This window comes from Lethenteron reissneri, chromosome 45 (assembly GCF_015708825.2).
Source record: "Lethenteron reissneri isolate LAM-NWPU_2019-01 chromosome 45, ASM1570882v1, whole genome shotgun sequence".
Lineage (NCBI taxonomy): Eukaryota > Metazoa > Chordata > Hyperoartia > Petromyzontiformes > Petromyzontidae > Lethenteron > Lethenteron reissneri.
In genome coordinates this window covers 1,360,365-1,384,079 of record NC_083823.1, presented here as the reverse complement: position 1 = coordinate 1,384,079, position 23,715 = coordinate 1,360,365, and the positions used below count along the sequence as shown (strand labels likewise).

At 48.9% G+C, this 23,715-nt stretch overlaps 1 protein-coding gene across 1 annotated transcript; it reads left to right on the top strand.

Moving 5' to 3' along the window:
* Window positions 1-203: 203 nt before the first annotated feature.
* LOC133353972 (chordin-like protein 1) lies at window positions 204-22,551 on the top strand. Its single transcript, XM_061570520.1, has 11 exons — window positions 204-389; window positions 4,211-4,326; window positions 6,349-6,442; window positions 9,198-9,352; window positions 9,907-10,000; window positions 10,973-11,070; window positions 12,827-13,025; window positions 13,874-14,077; window positions 16,986-17,240; window positions 19,276-19,383; window positions 19,501-22,551. The coding sequence occupies exons 1-11, from the start codon at window positions 260-262 to the stop codon at window positions 19,698-19,700; spliced, it is 1,653 nt and encodes a 550-aa protein (XP_061426504.1). The 5' UTR covers window positions 204-259; the 3' UTR covers window positions 19,701-22,551.
* The last annotated feature ends 1,164 nt before the right edge of the window (window positions 22,552-23,715 follow it).

The window sequence follows — 23,715 nt, the reverse complement described above, 5'->3', positions numbered from 1 at the left end:
AATAAATCATGACGTTTCGATCGCAACACAAGCGACCGTCTTCAGGTGGTGGAACAGAGTATTGAGTCTATCCACAAGATGGCGAGCTGGACCATAGAGACCCACTCAACCCACTCGCAATCCCATCCACAAATCTCAACGCCAACCCCCACCGCTCAATGTCACTTTGCCCTCCCTTGCTACCCTCCTTCCAAACTTCCCAGTTGCATGCAGCTCAGTCTCATAAAGGGCAGAGTGGGAACAGCAGTCAGGCAGGCAGATGCACCGTGCAAGCCTCTCCACCTTGACCATGGCGACTGGGATGGGAATGAATGTCATCGGAGTTGGGTGCCTCTCCGTGTGGTTGTTGATTGCGACTTGTGGGGTGGCTCATACTCACGGCGGTGGACGTGAGTACTCTCAGCTTGCTGCACTCCGATTTGCACGCACGTGGTGGTGGTGGTTGTTGTGGGTTCACGCTCTAAAAGCGCTGGCGCATCTCGCATGAGACCCCCCCACACCAACATTCGTATGTCGCTTTGGTTTGCAGTGAGGACAAATCTATCAAAAAAGCAGCAAGACGAAAGACCTAACGGCACCCGATGTGTCTTGTTCTGAAATATTTCATTGATGTCGATTAAAGTACTTTTTTTAATATATAAATTTTGATTTAAAGTTTTCGTGACTGCAGGGATTCATATTGTTGGTTCTTTACTATTTCCCTTCTACGTGACTTTACCGAAAGAACCAATAATACTTTTTAATACTTAAAACATAAAAATAACACCGAGTGACCGATTAAAAGTGTTCTTTAAAGTAAAGGGACATTGCTCAAAACTTCGCCGATTTTATGTTTTTTTGTTTCATTGGAGACAGTGTTATGGACGAATGTTTTGGGGGTTTTTTTACGATTAAATATTGACCAGTCAGGAAAAAAACACGTTTTTTTAGTTATAGTAATACTTTGGTTAAAGTCTCAACTGTACCGTAACAAATATAGTAGGACTCTTGCAATGTCCTGCAATACTCTAATACATGTTTTTACTGTGGTTTACATCCTCATTTTTTTTTCATCTTTATTATAGCCTAGGACTATAGGGCATGCAAAGGCGGCTCTCGGAATAGATTTGTATGGAGGCAATTCGGGGGCATTAACTACGACACACACAAAGTCACTTTGCAATCAGTAAGCTTGTAAAATCTGAGGAGCGTCAAATACATTTACGAATAAAACGCCGGAATTGCAACAATATCAAAAATGCCTACACTTTAGCATATCTGGAAAGTATTTAATCTCTCTAATCTAGTTGAAAGTTTATTTAATTTATAAACCGCTGACACGTTTTCACTATTGATTAAAATCCTACGATGTTCTTGCAATTGTATAATTTTTTGTCAATTTATATACTTAATATCTTTTGGATCGCACTGCTATGTTTAGTTTTTTATTACAGTACGTGACATGTTTCTGCTCTACCGTATTTGGTGCTACGTATACGGCTTCCCTTGAAAATAATGGTAATTTATCTCGCGTGGGTGTAGATAATGGTCATTTATCTGTGATTATCTCAACTTAAAAAGACCAAAACAAACCTCATGGCTCTATAGTTGAAAGTCATAAGCCCTCTTGGGCTCAAATAGTGATACTGTACTACGTTAATCGCCGTTACAAGCACAGCAATGGTTTGTTTGTCTTGGTCTTGCGAGTTGAGACTGCACAAAGCACAGCCACACTGCAGCCCTTTGTGTCAGCGTTAAAGGTTTCAAGAATTCCTGAGAAGTTTTCATTTTTGTATTCATTCATTTTTCACCTCGGCCACATTTCTTCGCCAAAACTCACCCGGAGAGGCCGACTTGAGAGCCAATTCAAGGAGTACCCCCCTGTATTTTTTGGAATTTAGAAATTGTGGGTTGTTTTTTTTTATATGTATATACCTGCTGGCACATAAAGGACCTCGTGCTTGTGTGGCTGCTGATCAATGAGGTGGGTTTATTTTTCCTTCCTGCGCTTGTGTAGGCCAGAAAAAGTGATGCCATTATGAGCAAAAGCTCGCACACAAACCCTCACCCGTTAATGAATATATTTGGGCACAGTGGTGCATGGTGATTTCATCATCATCATGCAATGTTGGATTAATGCCTCGTCAGGCCACCACTACCACTCACAGTCCTCAAATCTATTACATTATAAATACAATATAATGCACAATTGTAGTTATGGATGAGGTCCTTGCCACCATGCCATCTGCCTCATGGGGGGCTATTTCACCATACTTCACCACTGCTCATATTGAACGTACGATTATAATGAATTTGTATTTATGGGTTTCACTGGAATAAATAGTAAAAATAACAATACAAATCATTACAGCACCTTTGTCAGTCCACTGCTGGATGACAGCATTCCCATGCTGGGTCTGACCATGTCAGTCTGTACAGGCTGGTGAAGAAGTGACAGCACCCAGTACATACTGTAGCTCACCACAGTGATTTATCGTGGCCAAATTAAAAGCAGGTTACCTCGTCGTTTGTATTCCAGTCAAACATAAGGGACTGCACATTGTCAGCAGCCCGGCTGATGTGAAGTGGACATTGTTTATTAATGTTGGTACAGCGGTTGGTGCACGGAGCTATGAATCCCTGTGACCTAAGTTCAATCACCAGTCATGGGTAACAAGCGTGGCAAGTGATACCTGAACCAATCCTATCACCAACCCACACTGACCAAGGTGGCAAAGTATGGTCGAATAACCCACGCAGTGAGAGGCCCTCATCCAGCAGTGGATTACAAAAACGTTGAAAATTAGTAATATAACTGTAGATCAACTCCTTCAGATGTGATGCACGAATTGACGTAATCTCCTCATCGCCGCAGTGGTCATCCACTTTCTCTCCTTGGCTGTCATTCCATCGGTCTCATTCGTTCGTTGGTCCGGATCTCTTTTAGCGACGTATCCTGTTCAAGCCCACTCTCGTTTCTGATGTCAAAATGACATCTCCGCTTTGCCCCTGTTCCCTGATGCACTCGCTCATCATCCTGTCTCAAAGTATCATTATGAACTTCCATCTCCTCACTATTACTTATGGTGTTTTCAGAAGTTTTCATTTTGTAGTTTACATATTTAATAGTTTACAAATATGCACTGACTTGGGATGGCGATGACATGGGAAGGCACTTGATCACGATGATATAAATACAGGTGTTTTGTACGTTAATCACTTGGGACGGAAAACCTAAGATTGACTCTGCAAATGGATTTCCTCTTGGAACGGAACACGAAGCTAAATCTGGCATGAAGTGGCAGTGACAGACATCAGGAAGGATCACATATCAGCCAAATTGGACCTTAAGGAATATCCAGTTATAGAGCAGCTGGCACGCTTATAACACTTCTCATACGGATATTTAATTGGCTAAGTCATTCAAAGTCCACGTATATATTCGGCTGTGAATGAAGGTAATCATTCAAGGGAAAATCACCTGAGAATATCATTGAGCCGGGCGTGGTGGCGCTCGCTTATCACCTGAGCGCTTCAGAGGCGAGGGTTGGTGAGACCACGTGGCTTTGTGAGGCTCACAATCCAACTGAGCTGCAAGTTGGCTAGGAGGTGGCAAGTGGCTCGATGAAGCCATCAGTGCAGACCTTCTGACTGCTATCTCCATGTATGCGTCGGGTTTCCCCCGTGCACTCCGGTTTCCTTCCACACGCAGGAAGACATTCCTTAAAATAGAATTTGGCCGGACAACCCAAACATCAGGTCCCTTTTTACAAAGTCTTGACACTCGCAGAGGCTTTTCTGGGTACAAACAGCACATTTATGATCTCAAAGATCGGATATGAGGGTAAAAAGGAGTAAGCGACGTGAGTCCATCGCACCTCACCCATTGTGACATTCTTCATCTGTCACTTCATTGCTGGATGAGGGCCTCCCCATGCCGTGCGGGTCACGTGAGTTACAGTATTCAACCTTGCTGGTCAGTGCAGATTGGTGAAGGCTGAGAGCATAGACGTACAGTACAATAATGGATAATTATCCATCGCGCAGCAGCTTATAGCACCTGCTTTGTACTCGGTGGTCACCCATCCAATGACGAACGCTATCCAGGCCCATCCCTACTCAGATGCCAAGATCAGGTGGGATGGAGCACATTCCAGGTGATTGGTCATAGGCTGCTGAGCCAGCGAGCAGCCTCTGCATGTGTCGTTTTTGCCCTCTCCCCTTTGCACAGAGGCTGGCGGCGGGCAGTGCGTGTTTCAGGACCAGAGGTACAGCCCCGGCGACACATGGCACCCATTCCTGCCACCCCACGGACTCGAGCACTGCATCCGCTGCGCCTGCTCCAAGGTGAATGACCATCGCACAGCGGCGGTGGCGTTACTGTGGCCTCGTTTGTCACGATAGGATCTTTTTTCTTCGATGCTCTGGCTTAGCGGCAAGTCCTTTGGCTTCCATCTTCTCCATCCTCCTCTGTTTCTCCCCCCCCCCCCCACCCCTCTTCATTTGCACAAAGGCCCATTTCTTTAGCTAATAATCACAATCCTCGGCCTTCCTCTCATTCTTATTGTTTCCATTCTTCCTTCTATAACGTCGTAATTAATCAAACAATCACCCTCGTAGAATACGTCCAAAACATTTCTTCTTTCTCATTCCGATTATCGTTCTTCTTTCCTTGATGCCATTGAGGATTTATTCCATCCTGCGATACGATATCGAATTGAAGGATAGGGCGATTATCGTGATTTTCAGCTTCCTATAACTCTGTAATTTTATTTTGATATTTTATTTTACCAATTTTATGCATTGCGGTGCTTCTATGGTATGAATACAGATTAAAAAGTTCTTCAACCGCAGTTCACGAAACTTAATTTTTTCCTTTTCGAAAAAAAATATTTTGTGAGGCTATAATGACACCCCAGCGTTGCTTTGTTAGAAGGTGCTTTTCGATTAATCGTGGATCATACATCGTACGATGCAATATCATCGCCATAACCCTAACGGGCAGTGCAACTTCACTGGGGCTCACAAGCCGGTGAGGCTCAGATGCCGGGCTGAGAAGGGAGGGGGAAAGAGGATGGAGCCTCCATTCGCAGCCCGCCATCCCTGCCACTAATCCTGAATAGCCTTGCAGCAGTTTTGGTTCAGCAGGGAACACGTGTACTCGTGTCTTCGGGTGTGACGATGACAGTGAACGACCTCCAAAAATGAGTACTGTGAAGGTGGTGCTCATCTCACATTTACAGCCATGAGCGAGCGGTGGAAATTCCACATTGCTGTGGTGAGGAGGAGTCGTTCCATAAGACAAGCACTGTTGACTACCTCACAACGTGGTAGTCATTTTATCAACCCACCCCGAGGGATTGTGGGATGAATGAACCCCAAACCAGAAGTTTAACTCGCAACCTTCCGATGGCAGAAGCCCAGGATTCCAGTGAGTCACCTGGCCAGTTAGTCACGGTGATTCAGAGAGAATGTGTCTGTGTGTGTCTGTCTGTGTGTGTGTCTGTCTGTGTGTGTGTCTGTGTGTGTGTATCCAGTCGGGAGGCAATGCTTCTATAGACTCGCGCAGAGATCCATAGATTTACGCAGAGTCCGACAGACTACTTGCCACTGGTCAGTCCAAGCATTAAGACATTCCATGTTTCCGCTGCCTATGGGGTGACTTTGGGCCTGTGCCGAGCACAGGCCCAAAATTTCAAAACGCCAAACGGCCATCAACAAACAGCGCTATTAAAGTTGTTATAGATAAGAGTGTAACGTGGTGGTTGAATTGAGCAAGATTTTTGTTTTAAGAACTTGAGAAAAGAGACTATGGGAGGAGGGAATTCCAAAGTTAAGCAGTACGAGGGAAGAAGCAGAAAAAGAAGTGTTTGACCCCTAGTATGGTGAGTGGGTGGGAGAGGTAGTGAGTGAGAGTATTGTGGTGGTGTAGCGGTCAGCGCGCTGCACGACGAACCCGGTGACCCGAGTTCGACTCACGGCCAACATTGGTCACGATTATCTGAACCGGTCCTGGGCCTCCCCTAGGTCGACTCAGCCTCAAATCAGTACCTGGTGTAGAGGTGTGTAAACATCGCCACTAGGGAGACAAAGGCGGCCGGGCGTGGTTCTGGCCATCCACCCCTTCGTGTGCCGTGCCGGCCTTCATAGGTGCTCGCTTACAGCACTGGCCCCGACAGTCTGTTAAGGCTATACGGGGGATCTTTGGCTTTTGTATTGTGGTGGTTGAGCTGAGTATGGATGAGATGAATGAGTCAGTCTGCTCGACCAAGTCCTTGAGATGTGGTCACACTTGGACTCCACTATACTATTCCGCAACGCGTTGCGTATCTACGTGTGCGCGCGTGCGCGTGTGTGTGTCTGCGACAGAGCGGGAACGTGCAGTGTGCACGTGTGCGGTGTCCACAGCTCCTGTGCGAGCACCCAGTGAGCGTCCCCCAGCAGTGCTGCCCCGCGTGCCCAGGTGAGACGGGCACCTCCGAACCGCACGCACCATCGCCCGTCACACTGAGCCGCCACTCTTTCTGGGAGGCTCGTCCAGGACACATGGCCGTCTGGCACCCACACCTATACCCACTAAGTAGATGGATGCATTGCGGTATTGCAGGCCCATGAGGGATGGCGACGGCGTGGGGGAGGTCTTCCTCCAGCAGCGGATAGAGTAAAGTTGATGAACATTATAATGACGACGGTAACACAAATATATGGGGATAGTAGATGTAACAGAGGCTCAGATCTACCTATGAGGACCGCAAAAATATATAATTGGGACTATCTTTTTAATGGAAAAAGAACGGATAATACACTGTAACATGATAACAAATGTAATGTTAATAGCTTCAAAAAGTCAACGAGTCTCCACTTGTTCGCCATCGTTGTCAACACGTGCCTGGAATCTTCTCCAGGTGATCGCCAGAGCCTCGTGGCACATTTATTGTGGTGTTGTTGCAAATTCTCGGAAGTGTTCACATTTTTTTGAAGCACACTGTGTCATTTCAGCAAAAGCACGGTGGGTCGATAGGTGGGTGGCTGTTGAGCATGCAAACGTTGTTCAGCACACATTCTCCAAACGCCCACGCAAGGAGGGACGTGGAATGAACACAGACCGTGCTGTGTTTGCTACAATCGCTGTTCTCCGATGCAAAGAGAGATTTTGGCAAAGCGCAGAGCAAGGAGGGTAATGCATCACCATGGATGATTAATGTTCAAAGTTTGGACGGGTGTACTGATGCCAGTACGCGCATATGCGTGCGTGTGTTTGTGGGGTGCAACGGCATAGTGGTAAGTGCACTGGGTTACAAATCGCGGCCACCTGGGTTCGATTCACGGCCACAGCTAACATCGGTGGGCGAGTCATATCGGATCCGGTCCTGGATTTTGTCCGGTTTGAAAACAGCAGCAGTGGGGAGACAAAGGCGGCCGGGCATGGTACTGGTCATACAACGCCACCCCCTCTGCCCATGTGACATTACAACTTGATAGTTGCCTGCGAATAGCACTTGCCTCAAGAGTTTGTCTGTGCTATTATTACCTGTCATTGTGTGCGCGTGTGTGGGGGGAGCGATAGTGTAGCGGTTAGCGCGCTGCGCTATAATCCCGGCGACCCGGGTTCGAGTCCCGCTCACGGCCAACACCGGTGATAATTATCTAAACCAGTCCTGGGCCTCACCTAGGTCGACTAAGCCTCAAATCAGTACCTGGTACAGTGTGTTTAAAACATCGCCACTGGGGAGACAAAAGCGGCCGGGGGTGGTGTTGGCCATCCCACTCCCTCGTGTACCGTGCCGGCCTTCATAGGTGCTCGCGACCAGCACTTGCCCCAACAGTCTGTTAAGGCTATATGGGGGATCTTTTGAGTGCACATGTACATGCGTGTGTGTATATGAGTTGGCAGGGACAGTTGCGTTACTAAAAGAAAAATAGTTTGTTACCAAAATGAGTTTCGTAAAAACGTCTCAAAGCAAAATGCCAGATGGCACGGTGCACTTAAGATTTTGGCTCGTGTATATATCGGAGCATGCATGCAAGTACATTGGCAAAGGTCTCATAGAGCGTCAGTGAACAACTATTAAGACTGGCACAGCACCCGAAGAAGCAATGGCCATGGCAGCCCTCATTTTCCCTGTGAAAATGTTGATTTCACCGTTGCATGTACGCATGTTAGGCCGATTCAATATAAGGGAGGTTCAGAATAGATTCAAATAGCAATTGACAAAGAGCCAAGACATGCAGCGAATGCCCCTATTTTAGAGGCATAAACCACTGGTAGAAAATCAGTGTCATCTCCGCTACCAAAAACACTGATTAAAGGTCGGGTTTCTCGGGGTCACGGGAGGGTCAAACTTGTTGGAGAATTGAAGTTCATAATGAGACCAAGTGCCTGAGAACGAGTAACGACTCATCACAATCAGCACCACCTCATTGGATGTGAATGTCTCGCACAAAGACAAATGTCCCGCGTGTAGCTTTGGGTAAGTGCCGCTAGCAAGCATCGATTACGGTTAGCCTGGCGTACAGGGGGTGGTGTGCGCTGCGAACCACAACTGGCCAGCTTTGGCACACAAGTGCCGATGTTTAGATGCCAAATACTAATTTAAGGCTCAGCGAACCTAGGGGAAGCCCAGGACCAGTTCAGCGATTACTCGCCACTGATATTAACCGTGGTTGGGACTTAAACTCCGGTAAACTGGTTCGTATCACGAGTGCTGCTTCCACGTAGCTCTGAGCAGTACTCGCTAAAGGCACTTGCCCAATCATTCTGTGTAGGCTACACGGGTGATCTTAGTCTCACACGCACACACATTCACACAGACAACAACACCTCCCTAACCCCATCTGCGTTCCTAGGTCAAGGATTCGGTCGAGATTTTGCCCTTGTGGCCCCCAGACTCTGGAACTTTCCTGCATGAGATTTCAGCATCTACTCTGAGTCTGTGGACAGTTCGTATTACAATATTATCTGTACACGTCCATTTGTGCAACTTTTATCCGATTAAGCAAATGGCTTTTAACATTTATTTTATTATTTCACCTTATTCTTCGTTTTTAGTTGCACGACATATTCTCGTGCTGAGTATCTGCCGATGTTTTTTTTATGAGATCCTTGAAGAACGGCAATTTGCAAATAAAAATATCAAACATTAACATTGTCCCCCTCCCCCCCCCCCTCTCTCTCTGTGTCTCTCACCACCTCGCCGGCCTCGAATCGCGGGGTGCAGAGTCGGAGGAGGCACGCAGGGAGGACGGGGGGCGAGCGAACGGACGAGCGTGCCAGTACCAGGGGGCCACGCACCAGCACGGCGCACTCTTCCCGGGAGGCGCGACGCTCTTCCCCGCTCGCCGGCCCACCCAGTGCGTGCAGTGCGGCTGCTCGGTGAGCAATGCCCTTTCTCGTACATTCATGCCCCCCACCCCTTGTCTATTATTGCACCACCCGTCCATAGGAAGCATGGAACTCCCACAATTGGAATCGGGCCACGCAGATGAGAACTGCCCAATGGCCGCTGAGGCGTGGAGTCACTTTGACGTTGCAAATTGCAATATATTTGAAGTTATTCTGCATTATCGTCGGCCACGCTCCATCGGCCGATGCACGAAGGCCTCCAGAGCTGTCGCTGCCCCTTTCGGTGACGGGATTTACCACCGCACGCGAGATGAGACTCCCAGTGTCCGCGGTGGACGTTCTCTCAGGCACGTGACTCTCCCCACTGTCAATTAGTCGCATCGTCATTTCCCGCGACGTTTTCCTGCCCAAACCGAAGCGACTTTGCTGGGCCGTCAACACGACCTCTCTCTCCTGTGCACGCTCTCCGATCCATATGTTTCTCATTCTGCTTCTCGGTGCAATTCAAAGCAGGCACCTCCCAGTGCTTCTACAGCATGAGATGGCATGTCCAGCATGCCGCTGTGCCATGCCTGTGTGTGCAGGAGGGCAGCGTGTACTGCGCACTGAAGACGTGCCAGCCGCTCAACTGCACCGCGCAAGTGATGGGCACGCAGGGCTGCTGTCCTGTCTGCAAAGGTGTGTGCACGTGTGTGTGTGTGCACGTGTGTGTGTGCACGTGTGTGTGTGTGCACGTGTGTGTGTGTGCACGTGTGTGTGTGTGACATTGTGGAGGAGGCTCGTGAAGGACGCTGCTACTGGGCAGTTGGAGGCAGTCGCCCTCCATCAATAACAGAGGGCAGAGGAGCGACGCTCACAACAACGAGCGGAGCGCCGGGTGGATAAAGCAAAGCAAGTTGGCACAGCAGGGGGCACAGGTGGTGCATCAGCCACTCATCTCAGTCAGTCGACCCGTGGCACCTTGGTCTGCCCTGTGACCTCCTGCCAGTGGCCGTACGACACTTGACGTGGCCTCAACGTGCACATAGCCTGGCACAAGCGCCGTGGTGACGTCACCACCACTTAGTGACGAATGGCGGTTGTTGTTGTGTAACACTGCCAGTTGCCTGTTCAGGGACCTCCCACAACCTCAGCAAGACTCATTCCCATACCCCGACAAGCCAGCGTCCGTGTAATGAAGCGGTCGTATCGTGGATGACGCACACAATGACCCGAGTTTGATTCCCATTCACACCAATATCAGTGACCATAACATGACGATGATTGTGGTGTTGCTGATGATGATGGAGGCGATGGTGGAGACGGTGGTGATAATGATGAGGGCTGTTCATAACAATAATAGTGATCGTTTGTGATGACAGTTATCATGATGATGACTCTGGTGTTGATGGCGGTGGTGGTGATGATGATGATGATGACCACGACGATGTTTATGATGTTTGCTGTAATTATTGTGGTCGTGCTGCTGACGATAAAAACAACAATGCTGGTGACGCTCATGGTGATGTGAGTGATGGTTACGGTGACGATGATGATGATGATGAGAGTGGTGGTGACGGTGCTTATGATGATGACCGATGATGACAATAATGATGATGGTGGTGGTGTATTTAAACTAAGACCCCATCACCTCGATTCTCTGTGTTACAGAACACATGAGTGAGACGGAGATGCAGGAGAGCGAGAGAGGGGACCTGGAACAAACCAACGGGGAGACAACTCCGATGAGGCAGTCGCACAGAGAGGCCGTACGGACGCCACGCACGACAATCACGCATTCCACAAACATCCCGTTCACTTCCTCATTCTAGTCGTCATCAGCCATGATCTATCCACCGCTGGATGAAGGCTGTCGCCATTTCTTTCACAGTGCTGAGTTGCAACGATCCGCGTAGTGCCACCGCGTCAGCCGGTTTCACCGCCGCTCCATCTCACCGGCGGGGCCCTCGCAAGCATCTTCCACCCTTGGGCTGTCACTCCATCGTTACTCTCCACCACCAACCACCATCATCATCCCTTCTCACGACGTGTCCTGCCCAGGCCCACTCCTCAACGACCTCTTTTAATTTGACCCATCACAGTCTATATCGTAAGGATAAGGTGGTCTCCTGCCACGGCAATGTGGAATTTCCGTAAATCACTTAGAGCAGCCTGCGTTGGTGATAACCACCGCATAGTAACTGACGCAAGAAGGAAATGAAAACTCTGACTCAACCCTCTACAGCTAAGCTATTCAGATGGCTTTAATAATAATGGATTATTTGTAATGCATAAAAGCCTCATTGTGTTTCAGCATTCTTTTTCAGGAGGATCCTGCATTGCGATATTGAGTCAGTTTCACGAAGGACGGTTTTGTGTGCGGAAGGAAAAACTGGAGTATTTGGAGAACATCCATTGAGCATACGAGGGGATAACCACGCACAGGTCCACACAAATGTACTGCCCCATCCTGGTCACCTTCCAGCTCAGTAGAATTGAGAAATTCATAATCTACGTGATCCCCCGACCTTATCCTCTGAAGTGCCGGATTACAGGGTGTGCACTACCACGCCTGGCTCAAGTTAAACACAAACTAAAACAAGTATTTGTTGTGATGTATTTTGATGACACGAAATTCGCTTCGCTTCATAAACCTGGCTTAGCCTCAGCTGGCTGGACACTGGTGTTGCTGGCTAGGTTTCTCTGACAACCAGGAGATTAGCGGTACTGGCACAGCGCATCCGGCACTGCTATTGTAGGCATCCCGGGGAACAACGTGTCTCTCAGCCTCAGGGGTTCAACCAAACATCCCACATGCCGCACCTTTGGAGAATCTGATACGGCCATCATGAGCCCACATGGAGACACTCAACCACCTCCAATCCTGAGTCACTTGAACGTGATCGCAAAAGTGCGGTGTCACAGTGACTCCCTTGCCCCAGAAAAGCAATGGGGTGGTCGGTCCTCATCCGCTTTAGCAGTCTTGAGCTCTCGGTGGAAACATCCACGAAACTACGGTGGAGGAGTGAGAGCAACGTCAGCTCTGCTTTGCAGTGGGCGAGTGGCGACAATCACAAGTCTTAAACACAGGGCAGTACTTAATCTCCTGTTTACAGCCCTGAGACAGTGGTCAACATTCCACATTCCTATGGCAAGCATAAGTCTTACCATAGCAAAGCAAACAGATAAAGATCCCCCGTATAGCCTTAACATACTGTTGGGGCAAGTGATGTTAGCGAGCAGCTATGAGGGGGTGGGTGGCCAGCACCACGCCCGGCCACCTTTGTCTCCCCAGCGGCGATGTTTACGCACCGCACCAGGTACTCATTTTAGGCTGAGCCGACCTAGGGGAGGCCCGGGACCGGTTCTGATATTCGTCACCGGAGTTGGCCGTGAGCGGGAATCTAACTCGGGTCCCCGGGTTTGTAGCGCAGCGCACTAACCCCCAACGAAGCAGCGCTCAAAGCACAGCGCGGCTGTGTGTGGTGGTGGTGTTGGGGGGGGGGGCGCTGCGATTCCCCACAGAGGCATTCGTGCGGGGGCCCCAGCGGAGAGGAGCGGAGGCCGCGTGGGAGGGGAGGAGGGGGGTCTCTGGGAGGGCGCTCCGTCAGCGCCGCCGCCGCCGTGGCCGCCGCGGGGAGACACGCGCGCCCGCTCCGCGAGTCGCTGTTCCCCGCTCGCGCCAGCGTCTCGTTCAACATGAGCAGGGGCCGACCCGGCAAAGGTGACCCGCTCGCTTGCGCCAATCTCAGCCAGAGGCAAAGGTCCCCGTGGGCGGACCGTCGTGGCAGGTGCACGAGTCGGGCGTGTGGCCAGTACCCACGCCCGGCCGCCCATGTCTCCTCGGCGCAGAAGTATAAAAGGAACCGCACCGTATACGCGAATTATACCAAGGCGACCAAAGAGGAGGCAGGTTAAGTGACCGCCGGCGACTGATGTTACCCACGGCCGGAAAGTCACGCCGCTTTCGAGACGTGCAGCACATTGCGTGAAACAACTACGCCCGTGAGAGCGTGTGCTGTTGCACGCGGCGGCAACAGCACAAGCTCTCGTTCGCGTTCCCCGCGTTGAGCTCGGTCCACCGGCAGCACAACTCGGAGTGGTCATTGACACCGTTGCAGAGGTTCGCAGTTCGAGCCCAGAGGCCACTCCAGTTAATACTGCGGGTGTATTGACCATAAATTACTACGCGCCTTCTGATTCCAAGTGGACGTTAAAGATTTCCGCGACGTTAACACAAAGAGAGTAGGCAATGTGTGCCGGCGTCGTTGTACAAATTCTATAAAATTGTTCACGGACCACGTCATTGGAAAGCCACATAGCAACATGACCCCCGACTGGCAGCCTCATGCCCACTTGCTGGCCAGTGCTGCATTCATCTTGAGCCTCGCAGGGACAACTACCACCGGGGGTGCCCCTGTTGCAGGGCATCCCCGGTGCTGCATGAGAGGCGCCGTATTAATACTGAGAGATGATAATGGTGGTGGTGATGATGATGAAAACTGGCGGGTGGGTAAATTTTTATTTTAAACCTTTTGCTCTCGGCGTGTTGCTCTTTTACGCACGACGCAGCGTGCTCGTACCACGGGCGGCTGTACTCGCACGGGGAGTGGTGGCAGCCCAACGTGGCCCCGCTGGGCCCCGTCGAATGCGTGTCGTGCACCTGCCGTGACGGGCGCCCGGAGTGCCACCGCACGCACTGCCCACGTGACGACCAGATGCCCTGCCCGGCGCCGCGCAAGCTGCGTGGCCGCTGCTGCAAGGTGTGCCCGCAAGGTGGGTGCACAGTGAGAACGGTGGACGTTTTTTAATATACATATACCAGCGAAGGCCCACTGAGCTATATATAGCTTATTTGCAGAAGCTACCTGGCCACAAATGATGGCACAATGAGGTGGCTTATCATGTGGAAATTTCTAGCAGCCAAATACTCGAAATGCACGTTTCTAAATGTGGAGGGAAAACAGAGGACCCGGAGAAAAATCCACGCAACCACGGGGAGAACATGAAAACTCCAAATATACAGCAGGCGTCAGACCTGGCCATCACAAATGATAGTTCAACGAAGTTAATTATTATCGCATGGAAAACTGAATTGATTGCAGAAACGTGGCCCCCATTGTTTCGACTGCCGTGCCGGGAGATGGAATCGAAGCGGCGACCTCTGCACTACAAGTCCGGTGTGCGGACCACCGCTGTGGCAGTGCCCTTCATTTCTCAGTTGCAAAAGTCGAAAATGCGTTTTTTGCTCCAGGCATTTTCTGAATGTGCAGCCAACCGGTAAACATTAAAGTGATTTCATGCAGTTACCGGGAATGCAAATAAACAATTCTAACAAACCTATTAGTATATTCGAATATCAGAAGGGATGGCGCTATTACAATTTGAATATAGATAGAAGGGGCAAGACAGGGAATGGCCTCAGTGAATTATTTTTGGCTTGATTTTACGCTTTCCAAGTAAGGTTGAGATCATATTCTTAGGTTTTTTCGGAAAAGTCACGTAGGTAAAAATTCAAATTAATAAAAGTAAAATAAATAAAAGAAAAAGAAAAATCACGACGTTTCGGAGGCAACACAAGCCTCCATCGTGATTTTTATTTTATTTATTTTACTTTTATTAATTTTAATTTTTACCTACGTGACTTTACCGAAAAAAACCTAAGAATATGAATCCTTGCAGTCACGAAAGCTTCAAATCTAGAATTAAGGTTGAGATCGTCCGTGCATCCAGTCTGTCCATCCGTCTGAATGGAGGTCGTGATAGCGCTCATAAAGAAACACCAACACGAACAACATTTTAGGACGAGGTTGTTTTCCTATTATGGACTTGTCCCAAAGAGAAGTGGTCAAATTTATCAAATGGTTGCACAAAACTTGGGACTCTAAAATTAGTGATGTAATGATTCACCTCTTGTTTTGTTTTGTAACGGTCAAGGCGTGCCTCCCCTCCCGATGAAGTCGTTGCATACTCTTTGGTTCTTTCGGTAAAGTCACGTAGGTATTAAATAAAATAAATCACGACGTTTCTGGCGCAACACACCTGATGATGGACGCTTGTGTTACGCCCGAAACGTCGTGATTTATTTTATTCTATTTTATACTTACGTGACTTTACCGAAAGAACCGAAGAGTATGGATTTCTGCAGTCACAAAAGCTCCCAATCAAGTCGTTAAACGTGACGTCATCTCATGTCACACGCCCTGCGACATCTCGTCATGCGGCTTGCAACATACATGTGTCATCGCTAATGAGATACTTCCCAGGGCACATGCATGCTGGAGAGCATCGCACGGACCCATGCATGTGCATCGTTTGTCTTCCTTGTTAATTCTCAATTTTGTGCAGTCGCTGGTGACCCGGGCCGAGACCCTGAACTCACTTCACTTGAGAATCCAGTTCGATCACAGGTGGTGACCGAAACCCACGGACAGGGTCTCATTGGTGCCGGCTCAATGCCCATGCCCAGGTATCATCGCTGTGAGCCACCTGGTCACCGGGAGCCTTTGTGATGGGCCAGAGCAGCAATCGCTGTGGTGTCAGTCAACAGCTGTGAGGGTACAGTGGTTTACTGCTCGCATGAGCATGGGGTGTTGCTCATCTCCTGCTCTTGGCCTTAAAGCGGTGGAATAAATACCACATTCCATAGGACAACCATTTAGAAACCCTCGACCACGAAGTCGCCATTCATTGTAATCATCTCGGTGGGGTGCAAGGTATAAAGGGACAATGAACGGACATCGCGGCTTAGCTTGTCGCGAGTGTCGCAGGCAGTGCACTTGCATCGAAGCCCACGGGCTGGAGTGGCCCAGGCACGGAGCTATGAATGGCGTGGGGGTGGGGGGGATAGGACAGGGGGGAGGGGGGCCATTCAATGCCTTGCAACAGGGCCCGTGCCAACCACGCAGCGCGATTGTGTTGACCCCCGAGTGTGATTTGAACGGGCAACCTTCACACTGTGTGCCTTGCGCTCAAGACCGCTGTGTCACCTGACTGTGTGATTTCTTTCCACTTCAAGGCCAACACAAGTGTTAGGAACATGGTTTAAACGTTGTACTTGTCACCTGGACAATGTGAGCTGGACTCCAGTGCTTTCAAGCCGCGTGGGCCAGCCAAACGAAACAAAGACCCCCTTGCAGTCTCTTCGGGCTGTTTGGGCAAGTACTCTTAGTGGGCACCTATGAATGCCGGCACGGCGCATGATGGATTCATGTGGCCAGTACCAGGTTCACTGTGCAGTGCACTACTAGACTACCCGTCCGCACAGCCATGCACACGCACACCCCAGTTAAGGTATTGGTCACTCATGTTAGCCAGGAGCGAGAATCGAACTTGAGTGACCGGATTCATAACACAGTGTGCTAATCTCTATGCTATTGCTACCCACAGCCACACACACAACGATTCAGATATTCCCCGCTGATGTTAGCCGTGGGTGTAGAATCAACTCCAGTAACCAGATTCATCTTGCGAGCGTGCTAATCGCTATGCTACCGTTACGCACAGCCACATACACACGCACACCGATTCAGATATTCATCACTGATATTAGCCGAGAGTGGTAATCAAACTCGGGTTGACCGGCTCTTGGTCCAATGTGCTAACCACTACGCCACTGCTCCCCAGAGCCACACGCACACACGCACGCACGCCTCTCCCCACGAATGCCGCTCCATCGTTACAGAACCAGGCGGGGAGGAGAGGGACCATCGGTCCGCCGCGGGCTGCGGCGTGGACGTGGGCGACCGGGCGGTGTACGAGGTGACGACGCTCCGCGTGGGGCCGCGAGAGGCTGGGGGCGGCAAAGGGGACGCAGGGAGCCGATCGCCGCAACCGCAATCGCCACCGCAGCCGCCGCCACCGCCGCGGCTCAGGAAGTTTGCGGTCGTTCCTGATGCCGACAGAGACGTTGACATCGTCATCCTGACGACGCAGAACGGTGCGTGGATTTGTTGCTGTATTTTCGTGGATTTGATGGGTGTTCGGAGCCGCAGAGACGATAGATTTCCGAGAACATTCAGAGACTACATTAGGAGTGGTGCTCAAAGCACAAATTCAAAAAAACCTCGCCATGTTCCTGTATTATTGCTGCTATTGAAAAATACATATAATAATAGGCTGACATTCTGGCCAATTGCCAGCATGTCAAGAGGTTGACTGACTTAGAGATCACATCGTACACTGCGTTATCTTAAAGTATTTGAATGAAATTATAAATTCAAATATTTGTACCTTATTTATATTTTGAATGCATCATGAAGCCACCGGTCGTTGATGATGATGATGCTGCTGCAACATAGCATGCAGCCTTCACAACATTCTCTCAAACCGCAACCAAAATTGTGAAAGAAAAAAAAGTGAAAGCCGTGCTGAAAGAGCAACCACAAATGGTCTACCAGATGTGCAGTGCTCGCAATATCGCGCTCGTAATTTTAACGACACGTGGAAGGCACGGCTTGGCAAAAAAATGAAAAACGAAACGAAGGAAAAGGATCGTTGACGCGAGGAGCTGCGGTGTGGGAAACGGCGCCGTGGTGAAACACCACCGGCGCGTGGCGGAGCCGTGTGAAAGCACCTCTGCAGTGAGTCTCGGCGATGAACTGCACGTGGCGGCGGTGGCAATAAATACCGAGCGAGGCGGAACGCGCGGCTCTAATCCAGCGCTTTAAAGAGGCAGGGTCGGTGTGTCACGCAGAGATCGCGCAAGTAGTGCGAGACTTCTATCCCGCTCGCCTGTGGCGGGCGCAGTACAGAAAGTGTGGAGTTCTGCTCCAGGTACTGATTTTCCTCCCGCATAAAAAAATGACAAAACTCAGTGAGGCTTTCCCAAATAAATATTATTATAAAACAGTGTCTGATGCAGGGTGGAAGAAGAGAACGTGTCTGATTGTGGTTGTTTATTTGTAGGGATGTCTGGCCTTCATAGGCTGTCGCTAACAACACTTGTGCCAACAGGCTACAGGGGGAACTTGGTTTAGTTGTTTGTCATCTGTGCACGTTTCACATTTAAAATATGCGATGGTGTGTCCCAATGACTTGTCAAATGCCTATTCACATTACGTTTACATTACATAAGCCGCACAGATCATTGGTAACATTTCCAAGGACAGGCTCGCCTAAGTAATTTTCAAATTACTTCTGCTAAACATAAATATAATGGACTTGGACAAAGTTTAATTGCTGCCAAAGTTTCCGATTCATGTGCCATTTGAGTTCCTCTCAAGGTAATTTGATTAAAATTTTACAGCGGCATTTTCCATAAAAATAACAAACCAGCCACCGCCTGATTGAATTTTGGCATATATTTCTTAAAAGTGGTCTTTTAAACCATTAATCTACAAAGTGTTGATTTTGTAAATTAAACGCATTTCCTTGGCCCGATGCACATGGCCTGTGTTTTTTTAAAGGTGCAATGCTCATTTTATATGTTGTGGCCTCCCTCTGATATCCACTCGTGCGTGGGTTTTCTGCATTGTAAAAAAATACTCGGGGGCGCAGTGGTGGTTCAGCAGGTCGTGCACGGTGGTGCTATGAATCCGGCTACCCGAGTTCTATTCCCATCCATGGCTAACATCAAGTGGTGATTGAACTGTGAACTGGTCCTGGGGCACCACTTTCACCGAACCGGAATGGTCAAACAACCCCCCAAGACTGACACGGATTGGGATAAAAACCTTCAGTCGCAGATTGATATATGGCAGCCGATTATTTAATTATGATTTTGAAACATTTTTATATTCAACGAACTGGTTAGTAATCCAAAAGCAGGATCCTCATGAATGTTAGTCTTGGGACTTTTATAGTAGAATAATTTAAAAAATGTGTTAAACTGCAGGTGGTACTGTTGTCATGCGCCTGGTATCAGGAGCATGCTGGGTGATTTTAGTCAGACAGCTTTGCCAAATAGGATATCGAAACAAATAATGTATCTCTCTATCTCCCGTCGTCTTTATCCCTGCATCGTCAACACGTAGGCATCATCCTGGACATGAACGTGGAGCCGATGGAGAAGCAGAAGTTTGAGGGCGACTATCGGCAAGACACCGGAGTGACGCTGCGTCTGCTCGCACGCACCACGCACAGTGAGAGCGAACGGCACAGATCAGCACGCGTGTTGAACTTTGTCCGCGCCGTACGTAGCCGAGTCATCGACTCTGACGAGCTGTGCCGCTTGCTCTTTTCCGCCGCTTTCGCCGCAGGTCGATGGAAGAAGTTCCGGCAGAAGGCCTCCCAGGCGCGGGTGGGCGAGTGCGGAGCGGCCAAGCTGTGCGGGGCGCCGGTCCGCGCCGACGAACTCCTGCGAGCGCTCGCCCCGCTCAAGCACGAGTGCGGCGGACGCGGGGGTCACGGCAGGGTCGTGTCCAGGGGGTCTCTCGCGTGCATCATGGGGCTCGCTTAGGACGCGCAGCGCGCGCGCAGGGGTTAGGGTTAGAAAGCTTCGTTTTCAATGTTTTCAATAGGTCCAATGTGTCAAGACAAATACGCGTACGATTTGTATACGCGTGCGATTCGAACGTGTGGCATAGAGCTGTTAATTTAACTGTTGCTCGGCAGACTCCAAATGTTCCGAGGACTGTGCATTGGCAGACCCGTCCCGAGTTGTGTTTGAGGGGTCGGTCTCGAGGCTGACTCAACATGAGACACGCCACGTGATGCATTTGTCATCAACTACAGATCAAGCATACTGGGGTGTTCCAAAACATTTCCCATTCATTTCATCACCACCCTTCAAAGTCAATTAGTTTTACTTGCTTCACATGAGGCTTTTTTGGTGGTAATGCAATTAATCGTATACAGAGGGGTAGTGGCTAGTCTGGAATATGGCTTTAAAGATCTGTTTGAAGACACAAGCATGATCTATCTGATGCAATTGGTCACACTGCTGCCTTGGCCTATAGCGCTCTATATCATGCTCTATAAGGACGATTAATGATGATGGTGATTAATGGTCGTAAAAATTGCTGACGACTCTGGCTGTTTGTGATGGTTGATGGAAGATCGCTGATGACGATGATGACGACGACGATGACGATTGCCGGTGGTGGCAGTGACAATGGGGAACCGCAGCTGTGGTGCTGACGACGACGGCGGCGATGAAAGCGACCTCGACAGAAGCGACGATCATTGAACGCCGCCGCAATCCGAACCCGGGGCGCCTCCGTGTGCCAATGACGAATACGTTCGCAGCAAGTGAAACGTGAGACACGCAGCAAGGTCTCCGCAGCCATTAATCAAAGCCTACGGGCTGGCTTTGACATCAAAGCCAAACATGTATTCGTGCGATGTTGACACACGCGCTTCACGGCACTCTGCCAGTCGGACCGTGCAACACTCGCTGTGTGAACACCTGGATTTGCCTTTGGGTGCTCCCCTTCAACCCAGCCACGCACGGGCACCTTCGTGGGAATCCTGGCGATAACCCGGTGGGAATGCAAACTGGAATCGGCTCCACTTCACGGCAGCTTAAGCTAGAGAGCGGGCGATGAAGCCTCATCGAGCGAAGGCGTCCCCCGTCAACAGAGCACGGCGCGTTGCCGAGACGCGGATATGACACGGTCCGAAAGTAACATGTGGTCTTGGTTATGGAGAGAAAATGTTTTACATCTATACATGAAAACAATGAGAGCAATTCGACATCCATTAACATGACTTTATACTCATTTGGCCGCCTTTTGCCCCCCCCGTGTTTCTGTTTTAAGGGACACAAGTGTCGATGTCAGCCTTTAACCGCACGCGGAGTTTACGGGCCGATCTGGTTTATGGCCCGTGTGAGCACGAAGCGCCGAGGCAGCTTCTTGGTTCTTTCGGTAAAGTCACGTAGAAGGGAGATAATAAAATAATACAAATAAAACATAATAAAATAATACAATTCTCACGACGTTTCGGCCACAACGCAAGAAGCCGTCCTCAGGTGAAGAACAGGTCTGTCGGAAAGACAGCGTCTGAATCTTTCCGACAGATCTGTTCTTCACCTGAGGACAGCGTCTGAATCTTTCCGACAGACCTGTTCTTCACCTGAGGACGGCTGCTTGCGTTGTGACCAAAACGTCGTGAGAATTGTATTATTTTGTTGTATTTTTATTATTTTATTATCTCCCTTCTACGTGACTTTACCGAAAGAACCAAGATGAATCCCTGCAGTCACGAAAGCTTTAAATCGAAATGTAACCGCCGCGGCAGCGTTGACGCAGGGGGTGTCCCAACGTCAGCATGTTACCTGGCTACAAAGCTAACACAACAAATGCGTTCAATTCATTCATTGGTGAAGTTTTCTCCGGACAACGATCAAATCGCACCTAAAGTCGCAAGCGATTTCTCTAGAAGTTGTCAAGTATAGTTTTAAACGCTTCCACAGTTATTTCATGCATGCGCAAATCTAATTTACTTTTTGTGCTGGCCGTTATTGTTAAAAGCAATCCCTTTCAGAAACGCCACCTCTTTGGAAACAATCCAAGCATGAATGTGTTCGCTACATTTTATGAGAAGTTTTTACCTTTTAGCTAAAAGTATTTATTTGAAATATTTTGGCTCAGGTACATACCCCATCGAACAGTTTGAGCGAGGTACATTAGTAATCACACGCTTGTACACGCTGCTGGTTACCCATAAACAGCCAGAAGTGATTGTTTATGTAAATTTTAAAGTTCAAAAATAGTTTGCACAAAATTAACATATTCACATAAACATCCTGCTGTGCTGTTGATTGCATTGTGTACACCGGCCAGGAATCAACTCAGCCCATCATCCATCCATGGTCAGTACAATTTGTACAATTTGTACCACTTGGTGGAAAGTGAACGGTGGCTATTATATGCAGAGACTGGTCCCCTCAATGGGGATGTGGAATTTCTATCACTGGCTCTGGACCACTGACTCAGCTCCACAAGTATTTTAGAGGGAGGTACTTACTTTAGTTAAACAATGTGGTTTGTTTATGGTGGTGTGAGCTCGTAACATCAAGCCAACAAATGCCAATCGCAATGAGTCGGTCATTATGTGGGCCTTACCTGGTAAAATAAAAAGTTCAGTTTAATTTAATAGCGAAAGACCAACCTTTGCGCGAATATTAGACGCAATCACTGGGGAGCTAACAATTCTCACTCGTCAAGTGAGCTGCATGGAACTAGATGGAGGCAGCCCTCATTGGAACAAAACACAAACTGAACAAACGAGGGAAGGAAAGAAACACGTTTCGCTCGTAGACACAAGAAATGTTGACACGAATAAACGTTGCGGAATTTGTAAACGTTCTTTCCGAGTGGAAAATGCGGTGGAGTGGGAGAGAGAGGAGTGAGTGAGTGAGTGGGACGAGGGGGATGAGGGTTTGGTGAGCGGGCGAGTTGAGTGACGCACAGAGGAGGGAGGTTCAACCCGGGAGGAGGAGCGCAACTTGACAACCTTTGTGGAGACGAGACGAGATGCCCCGGCACATGCCCAGGGGTCATGGCTCCTCGTGGAATATTTTTTAAGAAAAATATATAACGACGAATAACGGATGAAAGAAACATATCTAAGAAAAAAATAATTACTCAAATTTAATCTATTAACTGGAACTAAATAGGGTAAATTAAATTCCTACGTTCCAGCGCACGCCAAATTACCGGATTCTGACTACGAAATGCAGTCTTTAAAAAGATAAAACACGAGATGTTTTTAAACCTTTTTTTTCTATCATCGTTTTCACAATGATAGCACGCTATAAAGGTGCAGCCCTGCAATGGCTTCCACAAGAGGTTATCTTGGCCTACTCGAATCTGACCAGACGTCCTGGAAGAGATGTAGTATCCACACTTCACCGCCGATCGACTAATTGTGCTGCCACCCATTTATACTGCTGGGTGGACAGAGGCGGGAGGGGGGGGAAGAGCTAACAAACAAATCCTGCACCATGACGTGAATTGCCACGCTGGGAGATGTAATACAACCTTCACCACAGCAGCAGAATCCTTCACAAAGATACAAGCGGCAATGTGCTACCGCTTTTGTCATTTGGTGGCTCAGGTCCCTTACAAACGAGACTCATCCTGGTTTCGTTTGAGTTCGCACCAGGCTTAACAACATGAACCGAACGAGACGAGCGGCAAGTTATATTGCTATGCAGTTACCTGCCTGGCAAGGACCGACATGCGTCAAGGTAATATTTCAAAATGTGATCAAGCGGAACGATTATCTCTTGAGACAAAAATATGGGTAGCCCCGGAAATAAAATTGCTGCCGAGCACAATGGGCCTCCCAATAAAACATAAAATGAGTAATATTTAAAAATACTTTTAAAAAAAACACGCTTTTATGAAATGTACTAGTAATGGCAGAACTCCACGACTCAAGAAAGTGGCCCCGAAGCTTGCCATAATGTAAGGGGCCGTGGTGATTTACAGCCAAAGTCAGTTGAGCGTGGACAATTAGAGCAAAGC